Genomic DNA, 25480 nt, shown 5'->3' with positions numbered 1-25480 from the left:
TCTTAACAGTAATGTCATTCAAACCCCTATAATCAATACAGGGACGTAGGGAGCCGTCCTTCTTTTTAACAAAGAAAAACCCCGCCCCTGCGGGAGAGGTGTAGGGACGAATGAGACCTGCACGAAGGGCATCACTAATATAACGGTCCATAGCCTCTCTCTCCGGACCAGACAAAGAATAAAGTCTACCTTTAGGCGGAGAAGTGTCTGGGAGAAGTTCAATAGAACAGTCGTATGGCCGGTGGGGAGGAAGGGAGGTGGCCCGGGCTTTACTGAACACCTGACCGATATCGGCATACTCCGCCAGGACTCCGGTCAAATCAACCGCCGAAACCTGAGGGAGAGAAGAAACAGAACCCGAAACAGCAGAACCAAGACAAGACACATGACAAGACTGAGACCAAGCTAAAATAACATTGAGTTGCCAATCAACGTGGGGATTGTGTTGTGCCAACCATGCATGCCCTAAAATAATGGGTGAGAGCGAGGCATGAAGGATGTACAACACAATCTCCTCACGATGATTGCCAGAAATAAAAAGACTTACAGAAGGAGTGCAGTGCGTGATTTGTGCCATCTGCTGACCCTTGATGGACCAGACATCCAGTGGAACCTCTAAAGGGACAGCAGGAATGCCGCACTCATGAGCCAAATCCTCACTAATAAAGTTGCCCTCAGCGCCCGAGTCGAGCAACACAGTAGTAGAATGATCGAGGCCAGCATACGACAGGGTGACAGGTAGCTGAGTGCATGAAGTCGGGGAGGATTTCCTAGAAGTGGCGCCCACCAGAACTGCCCGGTTCACTGATGGGCGGTCCGCTTTTACCGGACAGTCCTTGGCAAAGTGTCCTGGCTTGCCACACTAAAGACACAGAGACTTCTGAAGGCGACGCTCTCTCTCTCTCTGCGAAAGACGCATTCTACCCAACTGCATGGGCTCAGTCTCCGTAGTTAAAGGAACACTGCTCTGACTGGACTGAGAGATCTCACTCTGATGGACACGATGACGCAGTGTGCGACGTTGATCACGAAACAGCATCCGAGCCTCCACCCTCAGTGCTAACTCGATGATACCATCCAGAGTGTGAGGTAAATCGTGAGTTGCAATCTCATCCTGAATGTTGTCGCTGAGACCCTCAAGAAATAGTGCCCGGAGTGCCGGCTCGTTCCAGCTGCAGGCTGCTGCCAAGGTCTTAAACTGGATGGAATAGTCAGTGACGGAGCTGGCTCCCTGCGTGAGACGGACCAACCGGGCAGCAGCGGCATCTCCACGAGCCGAACGGTCAAAAAGTTTCACCATCTCCTCACGGAACTCCTCGAAAGAATGGCAGCAAGGATCCTGGGCGTCCCAAACAGCGGTGCCCCACTGGCGTGCTCTCCCAACCAACAGAGTGATAACATAAGCAATCCGAGTACGCTCAGTCGCATAGCGGCGAGGCTGGAGGGCAAATACCAGTGAACACTGGGACAGGAAAGCCCGACAGGAGGAGGGGTCACCGTCGTAAGGTGGAGGGTTGGCGGCATGGGGCTCCGAATCTCGGGAATGATGAGTCCGATCAAAACGTGACGAAAGCTCATTAAAACGAGCGGACAAATCCTCCATCTTCCGAGCTGTTGTAGAGAGCTGATCGGTGTGTCTACCCAGCCAAGCCCCTTGCTGAGCGATCGCTGAACGAACGGAATCTGCATCTGCGGGATCCATGATGGCAAGTTCGTTCTGTCAGACAATGAAAACAGAAGATCCCAGTGCGGATAACAGAAGACTTTATTTAAATGATAATGAGAGGAAAATGTCAAAAGCACGTCTGGGCTCAAAGCCACACCAAGGCAGACGGCTGGGGTGGAGATCACACACAGGCACCGGAACGATGAACCACACACGTTCGGGCTCCGGCCAGACAGACGAACGGTGGGAGAGAGTATGAAGACCCCGATACGGGGTATGGTGCGTAGACCGCTTCCGTGAGCGCCGCGTCACGGAAGCCACTGGGACAGGGGGTAAATCCTGCGGCGGGCAGAGGGAGAGAGAGAGAGCGTTAGAGAAACAGATGAGAGCAGCTGGACAGCTCCAGTGATGAAGGACCTCTCCGGTGGACAGCGACAATGCCGCGATGAGCTTCTGCAGTTAAGTAATAGACCAGTCTGTAAATCCAACTGAGGTTGAAGACAGTCTGTAACAGGCAGCAGAGAAACAGTCCAGTGAGCCGAGGGTATAAACAGAATCCCAGCGATAAATCCTGGACAGCAGATAGCACAAATGACATGAATAAATCCAAACAAGAAATCGACACAAGACAAGACTGGAAACTAGCAATGCTAGTAATGGCGAGAACATATACAGACGAACTTGCAAGGAGCAAACACACACACAGGGATTAAATACTAAACCGATTGGGCATCAAATGAATATCAGGTGAGAGACGCAGGTGCAAGAAATGACACTAATGACACCCGTGACAGAGCCGCGCATGTGTGAAAACAGTCAACACAGAAACATGAACAGAGAAACAAAAATACAGCAGTATCAAAAACCAAAGTCACGACAGACCGATAATAATAATTTCTGGTGAGCCACATAACCGACTGAAGCCCATCAACCCTCCACCTACAAACACCAGAACTGTGCTGCGTATCAGCGTCCCTTTCCTACAAATTAGACAAACACACAAAGTTGCTTTGGATTAAAGTGTCTTATTACATGCATGTAAATATATTTTGTACACATTTGAGATTGAAGAAATTAGTCTTTAATAACTGTGATAAAGAGCTTAACCTGTACGCATTTATTTCTAACATTACACTATTAGATTTTTTATCTTTCATTACAAAATATTATTAAATAAATTAATTCTGGGATCTGAAGCTTCGTTTTCTACCTTCCAAATTTGGTAACCTGTATTCCTACTGTGAGAGAGCCCAGCAAGCCTCCAATGGCAAATATAGACACAGTGATTGAATAGAAAAGTGTAAGATGCTCTTCATCCACTCCTGACCCATAACGTCTCACAATGGTTTGGTTATAAAAGTCCTTAATGTACTAATAAAGAACAAGAACAATGAAAAACATCATCATTTATACTGAAGAGTTTTTCCTCTGTGAGCAAACAAACACAAAATGTCTTGGCATTGACAATAATGGTTGAACATCTCTTTTCTTCCTTTCTATGTAGTCTAACATCATAATATTCAAATATTAAATTAATAATATAAAAGTTGATTTAAATGATGAGATCAGTATTTTAGGTGGTTCCAGAGTCCAAACAGCAAGTCCCGTTATACAAAACAGTATTAGTTTCACTCGTATTATTCATATTTAGGTCACTTACTAGCGCAGGAGAATTAACCACAGCCAGATTATAACCATAAAGCAGAGAGCTTCCCAATGACAAGAGCAACGCTACTGCCAACAGGGACAAGGTAAGATGCTGTTAAAAAAGTGACAAATAATCATTCAAACACTTAAAATAACATTCATTAAAGAGATTTTATCTAACAATTAAAACAATATATATTTTATTATCACCACACTAATCACTCCTATAGGGCTTTCTTGTACTAAACCAAATCTTTTTTTTGGTGAACAGTGCCTTCATCTTCTCAGACTTCGAGAGGAGATAAAGATTTCTGAATGCCAACAAATAGGTTTGATGAAAATCATGACATATTCCTTTATATTTCTTATATTTAATATAAAATAAAACAGTCTATTGCTGTTTAAAAGTCAAACCTCTCAAGAGAAAAGTATACATTAAACCTAAATTAAAGCTACATACCCTTGTACATGTCCTGTTAGGATCTTTCAAAACCTCCTCTGCCATTTGTAGGACTGAATGTAAATAAAACTAAAACAGCAAGCGGGTGTTGTGTATTACATTAAACTTTTAGCTAGAAAAATCCCATTGCTGATTATTTGGGGAAGAAGGTTCGCTGTCTATGGTGGAGCTTTGCCCATTTAACACTGATGAGAGAGAGATCCTGACTTATGAAGAGTACAAAATGTTAAACGCACTGTCACATGCTAACACTCGCATGATTTAACACTTTATTCACATTATATCCACTTGAACGAATGCTTGAGTAACTATTCAAGATATGAGTGTTTGTTTCACGTTTAATTGATGTAATTGATATTGAACATTTGTACAGGAATAAAGTAATATAATAAAATAATCAAGATTAAGGAAAAGTGAGTATCATTTATGAAACGAGAAAAAAAACTATTTTAATATTATTTTTAAGAGCTGCAAGTACCAGATGACTTTAATGTCCTAATATATAAAACTATGATGTACTTTCTGTTTCACATGACTGTAAGTCACATTATGTATGTTAACATAATGAAAAAATGATCAATGCTGTATATACTGTATAGAAATTATAGAAATAAAGAACAAATGACTGATTTATATCATTGATTTAAACTCATGTGGGAGACGATAAATGAACACTAATGTTTCTGTTTTCACATTTATTGTTTTATGACTGCAAACTCTTTTAAATCACTAAACCATTAGTTATGTGTATAACAGAACAATAAGTGCTCTTTATTCTGTCATCTTTGCATCATGATCAGGGAGATACTTTTAAATCGGTTTATGTTATGAGTATAAATTAAGGGCAATAAATATTCATATTCATTTTCATTATGGAAATGATTTAAAACGTTCATTTGCTCTGTGACCTTTGACTTTATTAAAATAAGAGTTTTGTGTTCTGTTTGTGGCATCATCGTATTAAACAGCTTCTGGCATCCTTTACTGGTCCTCACATGACTCTGTGCTGATGCTTCACTGTACAAACATCAATATTTCGAAAAAAAAAAAACGGTCTTGAATATCACAGATGCATGTTAATACATTAATCATAATCTGCATTTAAGTACACTAAATAAACTGTTAGCATGTCATGTATGATTTGTTTTGTTTTATATTTGAAGAAAGTGATTTTAATAGAGAAAGACTGGAGTTGAATTGTGTCCATGTGCTGTTTTTAGGTAAAATAGTTTAGTTCATATGACTCTCAGTGTTGAGTAATGTCTGTAAAATCAGGCAGCTTTTGTAAAGAATCAATTACTGTCTCACATGCTGGATTATTCATGCTAACAGAGTTCTTCCTTTAAATTACTTGCTTCACATTAAAGATGCTATTGGAAAATGCTATAAATGCATAAATTAGGTGAGATTTGTTTGCCCGCAAGCCTATTTTCAGCCCAACAGATAATAACAGAGTGATATAACACAAGTAAAAACGAAATAGATATGCAGTAATCAGTATATTAAATCATTAATTTATTAAATCTCTCGAGGTAAAATTAAAGAGCCACACAGATCCAAAATCGAAACTAACCTTTATTGCAGTGTGTCGTGTAGCTGTCCATCAATGTAAACAACGTGTAAAGTAGTTGAACCAAAAAGTGCACGATTAATAAAGTTATTGGCTTCTAAAGCAGGGAGTCGACTCTGAATCGCTAAAACGAGTCGTTATAGGGAGTGAGTCTTCTTCCTGATATTATCCACGTCACACGAACTTATCCACGTCACATGAGATATTAATCTCCGCCTACAGCCTTGCCTGCGGGAGAAACAAAAACTATGACCCGCCCACAGCTAGCTAGTGTGTGAGTGTAAACATCAGCTCACGCTGTTTTCAGCTTGTGTTGTTTTCACTACCAAAGGAGACCTTTTCAAGGAGGGATATTCTAAATGTGTCTGGCTGTGAAGAATCAGTGGTTAAAATAAATTTTTAACGGAGGGATTTAGACATTTGGCAATGAAAGATGGTTCAGTACCCACTTTATTTTGAACAACATGCGTCTCCTGACCACAACCTGTAAGTATGATTATAGCTAACTTACATACTTGCTTAAATGAGTGTAAAATGTCTATAGTCGTTTTATTGCTTGGATTAATGATGAATGATATCGTTGTTTAAACTCTAACTTATATATTGTCAGAGCCACGATAGCAAGCAGTTTTGCTTTAGTTTAGATAAATGCTTAAATGAGTGTAAAATTGTTAGTTTCAATCGTCGTTTGTATTGTTTGGATTAATGATGAATGATGTTGTGTGTTTAAACTGTTAATTTACTGTCAGAGAGTCACGTTAGCAAACGGCTAATGCATGCTTATTTACGGTTTTGCTATGACCCGGTTAGTTTAGATAAATGCTTAAATGAGTGTAAAATGTTAGTTTCAATCGTCGTTTGTATTGCTTGGATTAATGATGAATGATGTGTATTGATGTTGACAATGTCTTCTCAGTAAATCATGTTAGCACGAGGTCAATACATGTTGCACTGTTGTTGGTCTGTGCCGCCGATCTGTGGTCTGTGAGACTGATCTGTGATCTGTGCATCGTGTGCAAAGACACTCTGTCAGTTGACCAATCAGAGCAGAGTAGGCTACTGAAAGGTGGGGTTTAGGCAGGCTGAGTCGTTGAATGGCTTCACACGAATCGTTTGGGGATCTCTGAGAAATGGGGTAATTTTAAATTTATATTTTGAGAAAGTTACAGTGTTTTTTGAACTTGCATGCATTTAAACCTGTTGTCCGGGACTTATAAATAGTGATAGGATGCTTAAAATTGTTATGTTACTGGCACTTTAACTCCACCGAATGCTAGTTATTCCTTATTAAACAAAGAATGAAGAGAGTCTTTGAACTTCAGTCAATTCGTTTTTTCGTTTATAAACCAAAAACAGAAGTCACGTGGTCTATTCCTTTTGTGAAAGCGAAAATAAAATCGGTAACACTTTCAAAATAAAAGTCACTATAGTTAGGTGATTGTAGACTAAAACTGAACTATATATAACGTATTTAGTACAACTAAAGTAGCACTGGGTGTAAAAAAACACTTTAGTTAACTGAAATAAAAATTAAACATTTGTAAGAGAATTGGTGACTTCAGATTAAGTGCACTCATTTTATATGTAGTTTAGGATAGCAGGTAGCCTATTTATTTATAAGTTTCTATTATTTAATTAACATTTTAGTTTTGTAACATTATTTATAGCCCTTCTTGCTTTGTGGAAGCTCAACCAGCAGAGGTCACTCTACCCCCTTCTGTTTGAAGGGTGTGCAGAACTTCACCTGCCTTCCAGCTCCAGCACTATAGCTGCTAAAAACTCTCAGTTTTTTTATTCTATTACATTGACTACGCCAAAAGATAAGATATTAGATTCACAAATGACTAGATTCACTGTTTAGAGTTACGTGAAGTGCAGCATTGAGGACATCTGCTGTTACCCGCTGTGTAAATACATCAAGAACAGCATATTTACACATTCAATGACATTTAAACAAAAGTTTTTATTACAGGAAATATGTAATATGACATTGAAGTAAGTGATTGCGTGAGTACCGCACGCGTGATATAATTAGCATAAAGTTATAGTAAATGTAGCTAGTTATAATGTGAACGTGCCTAAGACTTTTCTCAGTAAGAACTGAGAAACAAAATAGAAAAATGTAGCCTATCAATTACTAGTTTTCTTTTTTCATTTTATAAATGGGAACGATAAATGAAAATACAACTGGTTGATCGTTTTCCGTTTTTGTTTTTAAAACGGATATGGAATGGACGGAAGATACCCAGGGGCACGTTCAAGCTCACACAGGTGCGCAACGTTTTGCTAAGGTTTCCGGGCTGAACGACATGTTTCCTGGAAACAGTGTGCAACAGGTTTTAGATGCGTTTTCTCTTGTTTGGTGTGTGTCAGAAATGTCGGCCCAATCAGCGGCAAGATGTATAAAACCACGCGGTAGTAAAGAGACAGCTCACTCAATGGGTTCAAGTTGGAATGTTGCCTTTCATTCTGGACGGTAAGGTCAGTGACTGTAACATCGAGGGTATTTTACAGTATTTAACACACATTTAATGATTTCATCAGATTTTAAAAAGAACACAAAGAATGGCCTCTCAGCTACCGTAGTTGCAACTCTTGCGTCATCACAACAGAGTGTTCAACGCATCACTGTTTCTGTTAAATAAACGTTGTGCAACGTTTTGTCGGGGCAGATTTTCCCCTGACCCTGCAGGCACCATCTCGTGATCATCCACCATCTAGACTTTTGTTAAGAGTTACTAAGGTAAAATTAAAACAGCTTTTATAATGTTTAGTTTGACAATTAAGCTGAAGATGACAATTAAAAATTTCCTAAAGAGTTAGCTCACTGACCATTTAATACCTAGATATAGATACACTTTTCTGGGGAGGTTGCTAGCTAGTAATATCTTTTCACAATGGCTATGTTTACATGCACAAAATTTGTCAATCCGACTAAATTTAATACGATTGAAGGTTACGACAATACAGTTTGCATGCACCCTAAACATTGCAATCTGATTTAAATGTTTGTTTACATGTACATTATAGAATCCGAACCGAACGTCTGCGCAAGCAAAGGCAGGGTTGCCAGACTCACATTTCAAAACCATCCGACTGGACGTTCAAAACTAGCTCAAAACCATCACAATGACTATTCACAGCCTAAATACCAATAACTTATCAACGAAATCATTTAATCTTTAACCCGCAGAAGAAAAAAACAACTGGTGGAAATAGTTTAAACATTATCCCAAATCTAAACTCGAAAAAAGCAAAGGACTTGGCAACGCTACGCTTGCGACAGCATCTCTCGTTGGAGTTCACGCTTTACTCTGTATAAAAGTCAAAACTGAGTTGGAGTTGTTCTTAAGAAGTTTTCCGATATAGGTAATGAAAACACACTTTTCAAAAGTCAGAACACTATTTTATTGCTTTAAGCAGCCTAATGTTTTAAAATTATAAACGCTGCAGAATTTAGTGCGCGTGACCCCATTAATGCTGTTGTTGTTGCGTGTTTCTGTGACGAGATTCATAAATATAATACGTGAACTTGGAGCGCAAATGTTCTGCGCATGTGCACAACGTATTTTTGCATCCGATTGAAAAAAGTCACAGTCAAACTAACATTGTGTTTTTTATCAGCAATAAGAAAAGTTCTTGTTTAATGTTTTGTAGCTGATATATGTGAGTTTCTACAGAGAGAAATCATGAACTTCAGACTCTCATCACTGATCCTGCTGTTACACATTCAAGGTATGAAACACAGTTTTGTTATTATACTGAAATACTTCAATTCATTATATATTTGTTAAAAGTATGTCAGATTTTAAACTAGTTTAGTCTAATTTAATTTACATCGCTGTATTCCAAAGGCTGGATTCTCCTTTTGGATCAGTCTCTAAAATGTTTAAAGTGAGTTTGTATATTTAAAACTGAACTGAGAGATTTGTGTTTGAGAACAAAATTGATGAATCTGAGTTAATATCCTTATATGACTGTCTGAATCTCTCATCTCACTCTGTAATTTTAATGAAGTTAAATACAGATAATCTACAAATATTATTAACGTTACGGTTTCTTCTTCAAGGGTTCCTAACATTGGATAAGTTTACTGTAACCTGTGATGAACAGAATATTTGTGCTGTAAGGGGGGGACTGGTGACAGTGAGGTGCGATTACTCAAACATCAACATCACAACTGGGTTCTGGTTCAGTCAGAAACAGAGAACAAACTGGAGAAACAAAGATGAACCTGAAGATTTGACTTTAGATTCAGATTACTCAGGACGAGTGAGTCAGAGGATCACTAAAGATTACTCGTATGTCATGATAACAGATCTGATAGAAGGAGACAGTGGAGAATTATGAAGGGCCATACAAGACAAATTTCATTCTGGCACTCTCACACACATTCATTCTCCTATCACATACAAGTATTTTTACTCTGACACACTTACATTCTACTTTCACATACATGTATTCTCCTTTCACATACATACATTTCTACTCTCACACACTTACATTCTCCTTCCACATACATATATTTTTTCCTCTCACATACATGCATTCTCCTTTTACATACATGTATTTTTACTCTCACACACTTACATTCTCCTTCCACATACATATATTTTTTCCTCTCACATACATGCATTCTCCTTTTACATACATGCATTTTTACTCTCACACACTTACATTCTCCTTTCACATACATATATTTTTTTCCCCTCACATACATGCATTCCCCTTTTACATACGTGTATTTCTACTCTCACACACTCACATTCTCCTTTCACATACATATGTTTTCTACTCCTACACACTTACATTCTCCTTTCACATACAGTACATCTATAGAATGTATGTATGTCTGAAGAAAATGTGCGTATGTAAGAGAAGTATGTATGTATGTGTGAGAGAGAGTATAGTGGAAACGGAAGGCGTATGGTGGAAAAGGAAGCCCTGTGACGAGCGGCTTTTATTTTGAAAGGACTTTTATTTAAAAACTAATAAAGGCTTTGCACTTTATTAATGGTCATGCACTGCGTACATACATCTCCGTTGGCACAATTATTCCATCAGCAGGGCTGTCGCCCATCCTTTAAAATACAGAATCATCCAGTATTTGAGAATTAAATAGCTCATCCGGTTTTAAATCATTGCGGAGGCTGGAGAAAACTCGCGGATGACGAAGCTGGAAGCAGCTCGCGGAGGCCGAAGCTGGAGGCAGCTCGCGTCCACGTCCGAAAGTTTCAGAGCTGGGAGAAGTCAAATGCAGGCTGGAAATTGTCGGTGGAAAATAGTACAGTATAAAGCCAACTGCACTATTTGTCAGCGAGTCTGCTGGTGCTGGAGATGCATAAGGAGAGCAATTCCCGCAATGTTAGAGCTTACAGCAATCAATTTATCGTTTTACGATTCTTCATGCCTCAGGCATCTTCAGAGGTAGCATAAGAGTTAATAATGTTAATGTAAAAAACGAATCTCATCCCGACGTTATAATATTTATTTTCTAAGGCTGAGTCATACACATAAGCATTTATTTAATGAGAGTTAGAGAGATAATTCAATGATAATTTTTAAAAACAGTGTGTTTTAATACTGATTTAATCAAATACAAATGTAAAAAGTTTAAAATTATTAGTCTTGTATGCCATTGATAATTCATTTTTTAAATATTAATTCGTTTTCTTTTTATGTCAGTCTGCCCCTTATCTCTGTTTGTTAGTCACGTTTTGCGTTTGTACATTTTGAGTGTTTACTAGCGTTGTTTTGTGACTTTGTTAGTTTCACGTATAGGGATTACTTTAATATAAATAAATTAATAAATTAAATAAATACAGTTTTTTCCACTATATAGGCTATGTATGTTGTCTTTCGTCCCTGACACACACACGCAAGCACGCACACACCAAATAATTAAAAATAACTAATATACTTCAACTAAACAACTAAAACAAAATAAATAACTATTAAAATTAAACATATTTTATGTAAAATGTACATATATTATTTAGGTGTATAAAATAAGTATTTAACTAACAGATTATTTCTAATGGATATCCTTAATATTTTTTAATAATATTCAATATTATATAATCAATATAATTTGAGAATGTCACACTTATATATTTAAGTTTTTAAAACTGTGATAACTATTCAGTTCAAATTAATATTTTATGTATTTAACATCAGCTAAAAAAATAAGATTAAAAGATTATTAAGAGTTGCACAAATATATAAATATAACTAAGTTTAAAAAAATTAAGCTTATTGCAGGAAGACAAACACCTCAAAAGCTCCTCAAATATCCTGGTTTATGACTACATACACATGTTTTTTTATTGAAATATTGACTGCGGTCATTTTTAAACAACTTAACCCCCTAAGACCCGAGCTTTGATTTGTCCCCCCCCCCTTAGATTTCTTACAGCTGGGGTATAAGGAAGAACCAATTAATATAATAACCAAATATTTGTCTTTGATAATGAAGCCGTTTAATTGTCCACGTTTGTGTACAACAGGTTCCAGTTACCAGGGGCGTCATGCACCAATTTTTTTAAGGGGGCACAGTGTGCACAGCTCACAGAAATTTGTGCATACACAGACATCAAACGAAATATTATAGAGCTTTCAGTCTTTTCCATGGCCCTTACATTTCTAACAATGTGAGCCCCCCTGCCTTCATGCAAAAACCTCCTAAATTAAAGTGTTGACTAACTTTTATATCAAATACTATTCAATCGGAATAATTAAAAAGGCTATTGGCACCATAATTACATCTGAAACGGCATGTTTTGTTTATTTACGTTTTGTTTAATGACTTGTTTAATTGTGTCATTTATGCATTTTGCACAACAACTGCATTATCATATTAAATGAATGTCATTTTAAATCCATAAAGTATATAAACAACGAAAATTACATAAGCTATAGCCACGTGATAGAGTTTAATGCTCAATAATGATTAAAAAATGTTTAGATAAAATTATTAGAGGGAACGGATTATTGCATTAAATTTTACCTGCATATGTAAGCATGTGTGATTCCGCGCTCCCGTGAACTCTGGCAAGCTTTGGCATTGTACCAAGATGAATCTAGAAATCTCTAACTTTGAGACAGTCACATTTTAAACTATACATTTTCTACACATAGGAGGTTAACTGTACATTACCGTACTGGGATTTGGAAATGTTGTGAGCGTTTCTTACACGTTTTAATTCCTCAGATAGCAAAATCCAGCACCGCCAGAATAATGTAACATAATCAAAACACTATCAAAATGGCAAAAATCTCTAAACAGTGACAAGGATGTAGCACAGACTTAATAATATTTTGCATATTAAACAGATTAAAAGACAAGTAGCAGATTAATGGACACTCCTTTGATTTTGAGGTTGCATGCAACAGTTTGAATGGGCATGACGCCTCTGCCTGTTACACAGAATTAAGTATTATGGTGCAAACAACAAAAAAGTGATGTACACGTATGGTCTTAAAAGGTCTTAAAAGGTTAAGGTGTATTTATCTGAATAATTTCGGAGCCATATTTGTTAACTGGGTACAGTAACAGCTTTCTGTGCACATACTGCATCACTTGCGCGTGCTTGTACTGCGCGAACTGAATGCACAAAATGGCAGTGATAGTGCATGTCTCGTGGTCAATATTATCACATACAGATTGGCATTAAATCATAGTAATTTCATTAGAAATGTAGGGCTTTATGATTAAATATAAAGTTTATGACTAAAATCCCGAAATAAAGCGAATTATTCATGGCTTAATTATATAATAAAACAAAGTTTTATTGGAAAAATCTTATATATTTAAAATGTATTTAAAAATTCTGTATACATGTTTATATTAGTATTTGTTCATACGTCAACTTTTTAGCATTGTATGTGGTTCAACAGTAAAAGGTACTATTTCAACAGGTTTTAACAGTCAAGGCATGATTCTGACTATATGTCTACTTTCATAATTTAATAAAATAAAAGTGCCAGTTTTCATCAAAAATAATTTGAGCTATTCTGATTCTGTTTCAGAAACTTTACTTAATGCATTGGTAAGTTTGGCTTTACTAAAGAATGCGCTAGATAAATATACAAATGTATCTTGCAGGAGCACGACCTCGCGCGTTAACAATGAAATGGGCAGTTGTTTTACTAGTTACATTGCTTTGCAAAATATTTACTATGGATATGGGTTGCGATATTGGACACTGGACTTTTCACTTGGAAAAATGATAAAAGTTACTTTTATTTGACCAAAAACCAATGTTGCCACAACTTAAAAAGGTGAGACCCCATCCGTTTTTCGCATTGGATTGTTTTATCTTTATTAAGAATCAAATATACCGTGGCAAGTTTATATTAATTGTACAATGCTTATCTAGGAACTTTAGTAACTGCATTCAAATAAAATACAGGTCTTAGTATTTTTGATAAACTAAACTAACGAAAATTAGAAATGCGAAATGCTTTTGCAATAAGCTTGTTTGGTAAAGTGGAACTGAAAAGTTGAAATATAAAATTAATAACTCGACATTAAAAACCGAACTAACACAAAATTAAATTATTAAATTAAAACTAAATTAAAAACTAAACTAAACAATAAAGTACAAATAAAATAAAAAGTCGATAACAATGTAGATACATTTAAAAATATATATATTAAATTATAATAAAATATCAATTAAGGCAAAAAATATAAAAACTGTGTACTGTGTAATGAAGACGCATTGTCTCCTGAGGATGCGTATAAATAGCACGAAGTGTAAAACTCGTGCAATACATACGCCAAATTCCACTTTGGCGTGCATATGATACGCAAGTCCTTCCCATTCACTTAAACGGGGCATCTTTTTTTGTCGTTTTATTTATTGGTTTCTCAATTTTTTTCTGTTTTTTAAAATATTTTCGCTTGGGTTTAGGGTTAGATTTTAGATTTGCTTAATGAGGTTATTTAATATACAGGTTTCTCAATGTTTTGTCCATATTTAAGCCATGGTCGCTTGGAGTTGGGGTTAGAGTTGGGGTTTGGGTTAGGATGTCATTTTTATATAACAAAAAGTTGTTCTAACCGTAAACCCAAGCGAAAATGGTAAAATAATAGCAAAAAAATTGAGAAACCAATAAATAAAACGACAAAAAAAGATGCCCCGTTTAAGTGAATGGGAAGGACTTGCGTATCATATGCACGCCAATGTGGAATTTGGCGTATGTATTGCACGAATTTTACACTTCGTGCTATTTATACGCATTTTCAGGAGACTGGGCTGGATGCAAATGAAAGTATAAGTGCCGATTTTGGTCAAAATTGAGATTTTCATATAAATAAGTACATTAAGCCCTCGTCTAGCGATCTCAATGCTCTAAGTCAATTGTAAAAATATCTGTTTAGACAAGAATTCATGCAGGTAGGACCTATAATTTGTTATTCTTAAGTGAATGTTTGGTTAACTTTTGGGAAAAATATCTGATGTGTAACATTACATAGATCCTTGCATTACATCTTAAAGTTGCCTCAATGTCAATCAAACAACAAAAGAAAAACAAAGTTTAACATAGGGCTCTATTTTACACCCGGCGCAAGTGTCTTTCGCTAGTTTCCAACCTAATTTTCACGTTTAGCGCCGCGTTGTTTAAATAGCAAATGCATTTGCGCCCCCTTTTGCGCCCATGGGCGTTCTGGTCTGTAAATGAGGTGTGTTCAGGCGCATTGTTGACGCGTTGCTATTTTGAGGCAACTAAAATAGACTACACCATTGACCAACAAAAACCTGCTCTAAAGTCTAAAGTCAATGGCGCAATGTGTTTTATGTTATTTAAAGAGCGCATTAGTAATATGCGCTTATAAACGGGAGGAAAACGCTTGCTTATCACAAAGTACATGAATGCGCAGCATCACAAAAATGCTTTTAAATATGAAAGATTAAAGGATTGAATGTAAAAGATTATTATTGAGTCTCTTGGACATAAATGAGGACTAATTATGAGACGTTAAAAGGCGCAAAGAGCTGCTTCGCCTGCAGCCTGGTAAGTAAATAAATGCTTTGCTTTGAACATATGCATCTGTTTTTAAATGTTTTTTTTAATGCTACCTCACGGATTTATTGTATATGATGACTCTGTACCTGCGGAAATGTTGAGATGAGAAACATTTTTAAGTAATGCTTAAAAAAACTCTTAGCTAAAAAAAACGCTGTCCAAAGTGCTGAAACGTGAGGAGAGCCGTTTGTAAATTCTCTATCTCCTGTTTGTTACAAATAAAGTATTTTTAGAGTACAAACCTTATCTTACATACTTGTAAATTATGTTTTGATGATATTGGATAGCCATACATTTAAAGCAATTACAAGCCTGCTTTTTACTTCCATGACTAAAAGAAAACGGGTTTTAAAGGTTTTAATAAAAAAAATAACAATTTCAATACAAGTGAAAAACAACACAATTATTTAACATTAATCTTAAACCGGGGATCGTCTTCCTCCGCTTAGTTTTTCAGTTTACAAAGTTCGTCATCTAAATAGGGATTAGACATAGCGCCAGCCCAACTTGCTTTTAAAGGGGATGAGAGCTAAGACTCTCATTGGTTTACTGCACGTTACGCCCAAAATACTCCCATTACAATAGGACCAACCCTTTTCGACCATGCGCTCGGCGCACAAACCATTTTTCCCGTCTTTAAATTAGCAAAAGTGGATTCGGACACGCCCATTTAGACGTTGCGCTGTGCGCTTTAGACAATGCGCTTAGATCGTTAAAATAGGGCCCATATTCTTCCTATATTGTTTTTCACTTTGTGTGTGCTAAATCTGTAAGTTTTACCAGCGATTTTATATTCGATTTTTCAAGAAACTCGATTTTTCAAAAAATTGACTATGCTAACTCTGTCAACTTAAAACAGGTGTAGCTCTGTCATTTTTTGTCAGATTCCAACAAATTATACATAGAGAATGTCAAAATATAAATAGCTCATTTTTGAAAATTAGCTCTTGCAGACTAATTTTGCCAGCATGGGTCACATATCTTCTGTTGGCTTTATGTTGGATTATTTATTATTTATTTTGTAAATGTTTATATAATAGTATTATATAACAGTTTAAATCATGGGACTGTTAAATGCTTATTTGGTTGAGAAACATTTTACGGGTGTGTATTAGAGTAGTTCCAGGTCTGTGGGCAGCATTACATTCCATATCACTATACACCAAGTTTAACTGTAATAAGATTTATTTAATTTTTAACAAATAAAGCATATACAGTACAGGTATGTGTGATAGCAAAATAAATTAATTGGAAAGAATGAATAAAGCAGTAAACTAACAATGATTGCCTGCTTGCTCAGTTTTGTTTTTGCTAAACTTCTGATAATATAAAACTAGAACAAATTATACATAAATACCAGAAAAAAAGTATAGAAATATTAATAGGCCAACTTGTTCCCATTGTTCCCATTACTCCAAACTCAAGTGTAAACAATTTGCAAGTCAATTCATCATACTATTTTAAGTTTTGGCTTTAAAAAGTTAACATAACTTAAAAAAATTAGTTAAACAATTTCAATCTGAATTTATTAGATAATGTAACATAAAAATATGTTTTGGTTTGATAAACATACTGTGTATTTTTTACAGTGTACTCACCATTAGAAATAATGCACCTCTCATGGTGTATCGGCCACGTAGCGCAAAGCAATACCAACTCGAGTGTGCATTATTTTTGAATGGCCCATCATCAATATTCATTAGTTACCTTTTCTGTTGCTATTATATTTGTATTTGACAATTATTTTCCCAAATTACCTTTTCTTTATTTTTACGATTTAGTCCCAACAGTCTGCATGATCACAAAGTTCTCTATGCCAGCCTATCATGCCTTAAATAATAATCATCTGCTATCATTTTTATTTGTTCAGTACATTCCAGCACGTCTGATGTCATGATTATTGCAAATTTTTACCAAAAGTGTACTTTAAAAGAAAGCAGGATGACTTTGAATAGCATCATGGTTAAGTTGTGAGGAAGAGCTGATCAAGTCTTGCACATGTATTTCCTGGTCTAAGAGTGACTTCCTGCTAAAAGAGGAAATAATGGATACCAACAGGAAAACCATGTGTAAGGAGAATGTATGTGTGTGAGAGTACAAATATATATATGTATGTAAAAGAAGAATTTGTGTATGTGAGAGAGAGTAAAAATATATGTACATGAACAGAGAATGTATGTGTGTGAAAAAGTAGAAATGTATGTATGTATGTATGTAAATGGAGAATGTATGTGTGTAAGAGTAGAAATGTATGTATGTGAAAGGAGAATGTATATATGTGACAGAGAGTAAAATATATGTATGTGAAAGGAGAATGTATGTATGTAAGAGAGTAGAAATGTGTGTATGTGAAAGGAGAATGTATGTGTGTGAGAGAGTAGAAATATATGAATGCGAAAGAAGAATGTACGTGTGTGAGAGTAAAAATATATGTATGTGAAAGGAGAATGTATGTGTGTGAGAGAAAGAGAAATGTATGTATGTATGTGAAAGGAGAATGTTTGTGTGTGAAAGGAGAATGTATGCGTATGAAAGCAGAATGTATGTGTGTGAGAGTGTAGAAATGTATGTATGTGAAAGGAGAATGTATGTGTGTGAAAGAAGAATGTATGTGTGTAAAAGGAGAATACATGTGGGTGAGAGGGTAGAAATGTATGTACGTGAAAGGAGAATGTATGTAAGTGAAAGAAGGATGTATGTGTGTGAAAGGAGGATGTATGTGTGTGAAAGGAGAATGTATGTGAGTGAGAGTGCCAGAATGAATTTTGGCTTGTACGGCCCCTCATAGAGAATATCAGCTCATGTTCATTATGAAGGATGGAGTTAAACATCTCAGCTCAGTCACAGTCAATCTAACAGTCACAGGTACATTTATATTCTCATCAGTCCAGTAAAACTCTTTTCATTTCTCATCTAATGTAAGATTTTCATTATTTAGTTTTACAGGTGAAGATGAATCCTGGACCTAGAGGACTGCGAGTAAAACTGAGCTGTGATTCCTCCTGCCCTTTAATATCTGAAAACAGATACCGCTGGTTCAAGAATGGACAATATTTAAAAATTGGCCAAAGCATATTTGTGTCATCCAGAGGAAACACCGACAGTTATTTCTGCTCTGTGTCTTTTTCATCACCCTCTTCATCTTTGTGTGAGTCTGACATTTATAAAATATTTAAATTAAAATGGAAGAACAAACTTTGCAGTTTTCTTGTTGATTCATATACAGTATGAGTGTGTTTGTAATTGATTCTGAATGTTACAGCAGTATTTTGTGACTCTTTCAGGTCTTTCTAACAGTAGCTGTTGGGGTGTGAATTACACCTCTACAGAAGTTTGTGCTTTAGTGGGATCAACAGTAAATATTCACTCTTCATACTCACATCCCACTGGATATACAGTAGAGAAAACATACTGGCATTTGGAAGACAGTCATTTGGATCTGCTTGAGGATCCTCAGTTTTCTGGTCGTGTGGAGTATCTGGGAAACACACTGAGAATAAAAAATGCCAGCATGAGTGACACTGGAAGATATCAGTTCAGGGTCATCACTAACACATCAGATGTAGTTTCTGGTTCTCCTGGAGTCTATCTTACTGTTACAGGTAACTGCTCATAATAAACTCTCTGTAGTGCAGCACTCATTATAGTGAAGCATTATAGCTCGAGTAGGAGTCTGAAATTAACATGACTGATTTGAGGTTTAGTTAATTCTTTATCAATTGAGCTAAATCAAAAATATGAGGCCCAACTTGGAAAATTAGTTTATGTGAACTCTGTTTTATGAAATCTCAGATACACGGGTGAGAAGCAGTCCAGACCCTGTGATAGATGGAGAAAAAGTGATATTAAGCTGTTCAACCAAATGCCCTCTGGATAGGAAATATACTTACATCTGGTATAAGAATGGACAACAGGTAACAGATGGATTGAGATTATTAAACAAGCTGTACCTGGACTCAATCAACAGTGAGGAGCTACAAGAGTATTCCTGTACTGTAAGAGGTAACACAACATCTCATCCATCATACATCTGACTTTACTGTTACACTGTAAAAAATACACAGTTGGATCAACTTAAAAAAATAACTTCTGTTGGTAATACCTATAACATTAAGTTGTTTCTTATTGTGAAATTCAAGTGAAATTTTAAGTAGTTTTAGTTACCAACTGAAGTAACTCTTTAAAGCTACAGTCGGAAACTCTGGAGGATTGAGATGATTTTGAATGTTTTCAATTTTTATGCCCCTCCCACACTACCACCTAGCAACCTCATATCAAGCTCGTCCTCATCAGTGCGTGTTTAAGCATACTTAGATTACTTACGTAACACTCATAAATACAATAAATGGTTGATAAAGCACAATTACCTGTCAAGAAGAAATACCGGTATGGCAAGCTCTGCCTTTTAAAGCTCATAGATCCCTCCACCTTTCAAATGCTGGTCCGATATTGATCCTAGTTTTATTTCCGGCACGGTCGTTTTCTATCTTCATTTTCTTCTTTTCCTTGGTTGTTTTCTTTTCATTGGTTGTTCTCCTAGCTCTGGTTGTTAACCGAGGAATAGGGAGTTTGTTAGTGAATGTTCTCTCCATCATCCCGCTGCGTTCAATATAAGGTGGATGCATGTGATATTAGACTTGTTCAATTTCAAGCAGCGCCACAAGAACCGACAGCCAGATGACGTCAAAGTACCGCGAGAGCGAGACGAAATTAGACTGTCTGATTTCTCTCATCGTTTTCGCGGTACTTTCGCGTCATTTGACTGTCGGTTCTTGTGGTGCTTCATGGAGTCAAACAAGCCTAATGTAACACACGCAGGGGGGGAGGGGGGATCTGTGGCGTGTGCAGGAACTGTGATTGACAGGTAGATTTTACACACCCCTGCGCTGATTGGACCAGATGAACCGAGAGCGGTGGATTTTTGCTAACCAAATAACAGGCTCTATGTGGAGGTAGAAGCGTGTTTTTTTTTTAATGAATATGAATATGATCAAAAAAATCTTGCCGACTGCAGCTTTAAGTTGATCCAACTTTTCACTTGTCACAGTGTAAATGATAAAATAGATAGTTTCAGTCCTTGATGCTGATTGGTTTATTTTCAGCTATGACATCATCACTGTTGGACTTTAAGGGTCCATTGCATGTTCATAATTAGAGGAAAGACACGGTATTAAAATTAAGTTATTTATTGATCAGATATGAAAAAGTTTTACAGCGCTGGGTCATCTCAAGCAATGAACGACCTCAAAAAGTAACATGCATATTTATAAAATATGTGACGTCGATCTTTCTTCTTAGAATCTCCACCCACAAAGGCCGTTCCCCTCGTACATCTGACTCCATCACCACCCAATTTTAGCCTGCAGAAGATAGACACACACACAGCAAAGAAAAAACAAACTTTTCTCCGCTCATCCCTGAGGGCCATGCAGCCCGTAACTTCCTCCCCAGTACTCCTCCACTTCACATATGATTGACTTCACATAGAATATAATAATGCTTTCTTAAAACCAAATCATTAATAAAACATTCATTTATTCATAAAAAACATAAGCTGTAAAATGAAAGTGATTATTATGTAAAACACATTTCAATATCATGACATCATTTCATTATTCGTAAAATTGGTTATATGAATAAGGCACACATTAACTTCTTTAGATAGATAAACACATATTAAATCTTTTACTGCAATACTACTTCTAAGCAAACACTTTAATCATTATTAAAAAAACATCTGTTAGGGAAGAATACACACACAAAGAACAAACACAGGAGGTTCTGTTCTTCAAGGTTAAGCTGCCATGTCTCCATTAGGTTATTCTGTATACAACCTTCATTTCATTGGTTAATACACATTTATCAAAGACAACATTTTATATTTATTACATCAATTATTCAATGATTAATACTGATTAAGTAAGAAATATTTTGCATATTTTATCCTGTGAATATTAAAACATTAGTTAATACATGGTTATCTGTCTGCTTTTCTTCTTTAAGCCTCGCTCTTTATCTCGACCGTTCCCAGCTGCAAATTCCTCACTAATCCAACCACGACCTTGAAACTTTTGAAAACACAGAGGCTCACAGAGGCCTCTCAGTAACTTTCCACTCTCTCAGACAAACACAAACAATCTTTTACTTCAGCATACTATAATGATTATTGAAAACACTTCTAAATACAATATTAATAAAACATATGACATTAAAATCCCACAATTCCCTCTCTTGACCTCTGAAAGAGGTCACACATTTTCTCCTTCATCATTCTCTAGGTTCTGTAGGCCTAATAGGGGCATGCTGTATGGGGGTGGATTTTCTTTTTTCTCTATTGCAGACACTATCAGCCTGTTACACAGGGATCTGAGACAGGGGATACAACAACATCCACAAGTGACCAGTATGGCCACAAATACTCAGATGGACACCACTATAGACATTACTATTGCCTCCACAGTCTATCATACTGCATAAATCAAAGGTGTATGACGTCGTTAAATTTTTTGTGTAATTCAATTCAATTCCCCCATATCTCTGTACACATGAATCTTGTGGTGTTGTTTTGGACCTTTTGTCAATTTTCTGATTACCTCCATTGCTTATGCCAAATATTATGGTGATTATTATTGCAGCTATAACCCCTAGTGCCCACAGAACCTTCCAATCTCCATATAGCTTCATCCCTGTGGAAAAAATACACTTATGCCTATTGGCTAATACTCAAATAACAATCATAAATTCAAAAAAATTGAAATGTAAAATTAATGCTGTAAAATTGTATAAGAAACTTAAAAATTAGGTTCAAAAGGAAACATTGAAATGTAAGATTATATAAGAAACTTAAGAAATTCAAAGGTCAATATAATATGTAGCTACCCAGGTTATAATGAATAAACAGTAATTGTGATGTTCAGGTCCCTGAACACTTCTGTCAGGATTTCCAGCACTTTGACTTTGTGGAAATCCACTTTATCCAGGCCACACCCCAGCCGGGGAGTGGATACACTTGTTATGTTTTCTTTCTCACACCACTCTCTCATACATCTGAGGCTGTGGGTAAAATTCTCATATGTTGGTAAATCAGTACAGTTTTGTTTTGTTATTAAATGAAAAATCAATCTGCCGTCGTCCTCATGGGTAACTGCACATTCACCTGTGTGTTTGTTCTGTCTTACAACCTTTTGTGGTTCTGTTTCTGGGCTGGAAAAAATGTCACCTTTTTTATGCACAATTTTACAGAGTGTTTGTTGACTTTGTTGTTGGTGTTGTGCGAGTGTTACCCCTGATGTTTCACTTCCTGTTTGTTCTCTCTGTATTCCAGCTGATTTACTTTCACTTTCACTTTCAACACTCTCCCTCTCTTGGACCTGAGTCCTCAGGTCCACACCGATTTCTGTGAGAGACCTGCTGGGAAAATCACATTTAACACAAGAAAAGAGATGGAACCAAGTGTCGCCTTTGCCCTGTAGCTGAACACAATGTTAGGTTTTTGCTTTTACTCTCGGTGGCCTGGACCGTCTCGGTTCGGCCCAGCACCGTCTGAACACCTTCACTTTCACTCAATCATCATTTGTAACAGCTTGGTCGTTGTCCCGGTGTCGTGTAGCCTGGCAGGAAAAATGTTTAATCATAGCAGTTAGTTTGTAGAAATAAACATCATTAGTTAGTGGCAGGATTGGATCCTACACCAAGGCGTTCCGTGGGCCTGGAAACTGTCGACCTGTAAGCAATTCAAAGGATGTGAAACCAGAAATCCTGTTAACAGAAGAGCGAATAGACATTAATGCAATTGGTAATTCGTCAAGCCATGTTATTTTTGTCTGTGCACAGATTTTGTCAAGTCAAGTTTTAATGTCAAAGTCAGGTTCATTATGTCAGCTTTGCTCTGGCATTGGGGCAATGAGCAGCCCCGAAACTATATGTCAATTCCAGTGCGTGCTTGTCAATTTTGTCAGATCTAACTTTGTCTTGGGAAACCATGGTTGGGGATATAAGTGGTTTATTAGGCAGTTGACAACAACCACTTCATTAGGTACCTTCACAGCCTGTATTATATGTCAGGCTTCGCTAGCATTTATTTATTATAGGCCGGCCTTTCCTGGTTTCTAACCCACCTATCTGCCATATGGCAGTTCCATATATACTGCACCAATCACATATGCAGAGTCACTATAAATAATCACCCTCTCTTCACCAGTGTAGTGCAAGGCTTTAATCAAAGCTATCATTTCTGCTCTCTGTGCTGATTGTTTACCCTCCAATTTGCCACTTACTCTTGTCACAAAATCATTTTCAACCTGTTCAACAACTGCAAAACCTGCCTTCAGCGTACCATCTGATGCTCTAAAACAAAGCCATCCGTAAATAACGTGATTACCGGTGGGGGAGTTGTCAGTGGTACCGCGAACAAACCATCTCTCAATTTGTTTGCTTTTTCAGTCAATGGTATGCCATCATGTGGCTCACCCTCAGTGATTAGATCAGTCATGTTTACACCCTCATGGACATAATTTCAGGTTTGGCTGGCCAGGATTTTTTGGTAAACTTTATCTAAGACACCGTTTTATATATTGGTACATACCTTATTATCTATTGTTTGTTGTTTATAAGGCCCCCTAAAAAAAAAAAATATATATATATATATATATATATATAACATAAGTCTCTGGTCCTGGATCAGACATAAGGCTCTATCTCTCCATAGTTTAATTAGCCATTCATTTGTGCCCCATCCGTCCGGGGGCACATTACAACATTGACAGGTCATTGTAATTTCTAGGTCCCTTTCTATTATTAACAAGTGTGTTGGAGGAATACAGAAATGTGTGCAAACTAGACTGGTTTGCTACCTTATAGGGTAGAGATTTGTTGATAGTCACTTTTCAATTTTACCAGAAACCCATTATCTCCACCGTTGTTGAAACTTTTTTTTTTTTTTTTTTTACGGTGGACTATTTAGGCCCATTATCCACTAGGGCTCTAAGTGGTCCATGAGAGGTCCAGCCATTCCTTTCATGGTGGGTTCCTGTGTGCCCCGTTATTCATCCGCATCACTCCCTTTGGCCCCATGTTGGGTGCATAGGCGCCATTAAATCTGGTTGTGATGGGTTGTGTGGCGCTGGTGGTCCCCTGGCAAAACCACCATTTCCACGCCCGCCACCTCCTCTATTGGGACCCCATCCCCTTGCATTTGGTGCGTTAAGTGGATACCTTACACCTGAATATTGGGGCTGTGACCCATTTTGAGGGCATCTTCTGGCCCAATGACCTTCTTGTCCGCACACATAACATGTATTCCTTACAAAACCTCCAAAACCTCCCCGTTTTAGTCTACTACTCCTCCTTGGCCCTCCCCTTCTCTGTTGGTTATATCCTTCCCACGGGTTTCCTTTATAGGGTGGGCCTGTATATGGATCTATGGGCTGATTGGGATATTGTACGTTGTCCGGGACACTAGTTGTCATAGCTACTGGTGTTGGTTGGGCCTGCTGGGGCATTTGTTTCTTTTTTGTGTTGGCCTGTTTAGTCTGTTCTAGCTGCAGTTTCAAAAGCTTATTCTTAATCTTATCTACCTCTACAAGTTCTGTTTGTGTGATTTGTTTATGGCCCTGTCTGTGTAATACACAAGATCTCTTTCCCATGTTGCTATCATTTGTATTTCTCTGTAATCTTAATAGAGTTGTGATTATCTCTCCCTGTGTCATAATTGTTTGTTGTAATCTTTCCATTTTTCTTTTCAGGGCCTTTATTTCATCAAATTCAACATCTAGTTCACCACTGTTTACTGTTAACACCGGCTGTTGCTTTGAGATCGAAACAGACTTTTCCTCATAAGGAGGAGGTGTGTGCAGTGAGGGGTATAGTGACTTCACTTGAGGAGGAGCCATGGGTGGGGCTGAGGGTACTGGCTCAGTGCCTCCTAGTTCTACTTCCTGTTGCTCGCTCACAGCACAACTGTCAACTTCCCCTTTTCTCTTTGTAATCGTCTCGACTTCAGCTGCAACAAAAGCGATTCTCGTCCCCTTTCTCAAATCTGTTTCTGAGTCTTTTACAGTTGGTCCCTTTCCAAACTACTTGCCTTTTTGCCATTGCACATACACTG

At 37.1% G+C, this 25480-nt stretch overlaps 2 protein-coding genes across 5 annotated transcripts in view; both read left to right on the top strand.

Moving 5' to 3' along the window:
* The window catches only part of LOC129454148 (sialoadhesin-like), a 104737-nt gene that overhangs the window by 76253 nt on the left and 3004 nt on the right, over positions 1-25480 (top strand). The window contains exons 4-6 of the mRNA XM_073861513.1: positions 18314-18523; positions 18660-18977; positions 19168-19377. Of these exons, the coding sequence (XP_073717614.1) occupies positions 18314-18523; positions 18660-18977; positions 19168-19377 (738 nt within the window). The remainder of the gene's footprint in view (positions 1-18313; positions 18524-18659; positions 18978-19167; positions 19378-25480) is intronic.
* LOC141349208 (uncharacterized) overlaps positions 7704-25480 on the top strand; it is a 53171-nt gene continuing 35394 nt past the window's right edge. The window contains exons 1-3 of one of the 4 annotated variants that reach the window (XR_012365707.1): positions 7704-7824; positions 9001-9078; positions 9413-9682. The gene's annotated coding sequence lies outside the window, so the exon portion shown is untranslated. The other 3 variants (XR_012365708.1, XR_012365705.1, XR_012365706.1) reach the window with 3 other exon arrangements.

Source organism: Misgurnus anguillicaudatus, chromosome 23 (assembly GCF_027580225.2).
Source record: "Misgurnus anguillicaudatus chromosome 23, ASM2758022v2, whole genome shotgun sequence".
NCBI classification, from domain to species: Eukaryota; Metazoa; Chordata; class Actinopteri; order Cypriniformes; family Cobitidae; genus Misgurnus; species Misgurnus anguillicaudatus.
The sequence above is the reverse complement of the archived record's forward strand: the minus strand, read 5'-3'. Positions and strand labels throughout refer to the sequence as shown.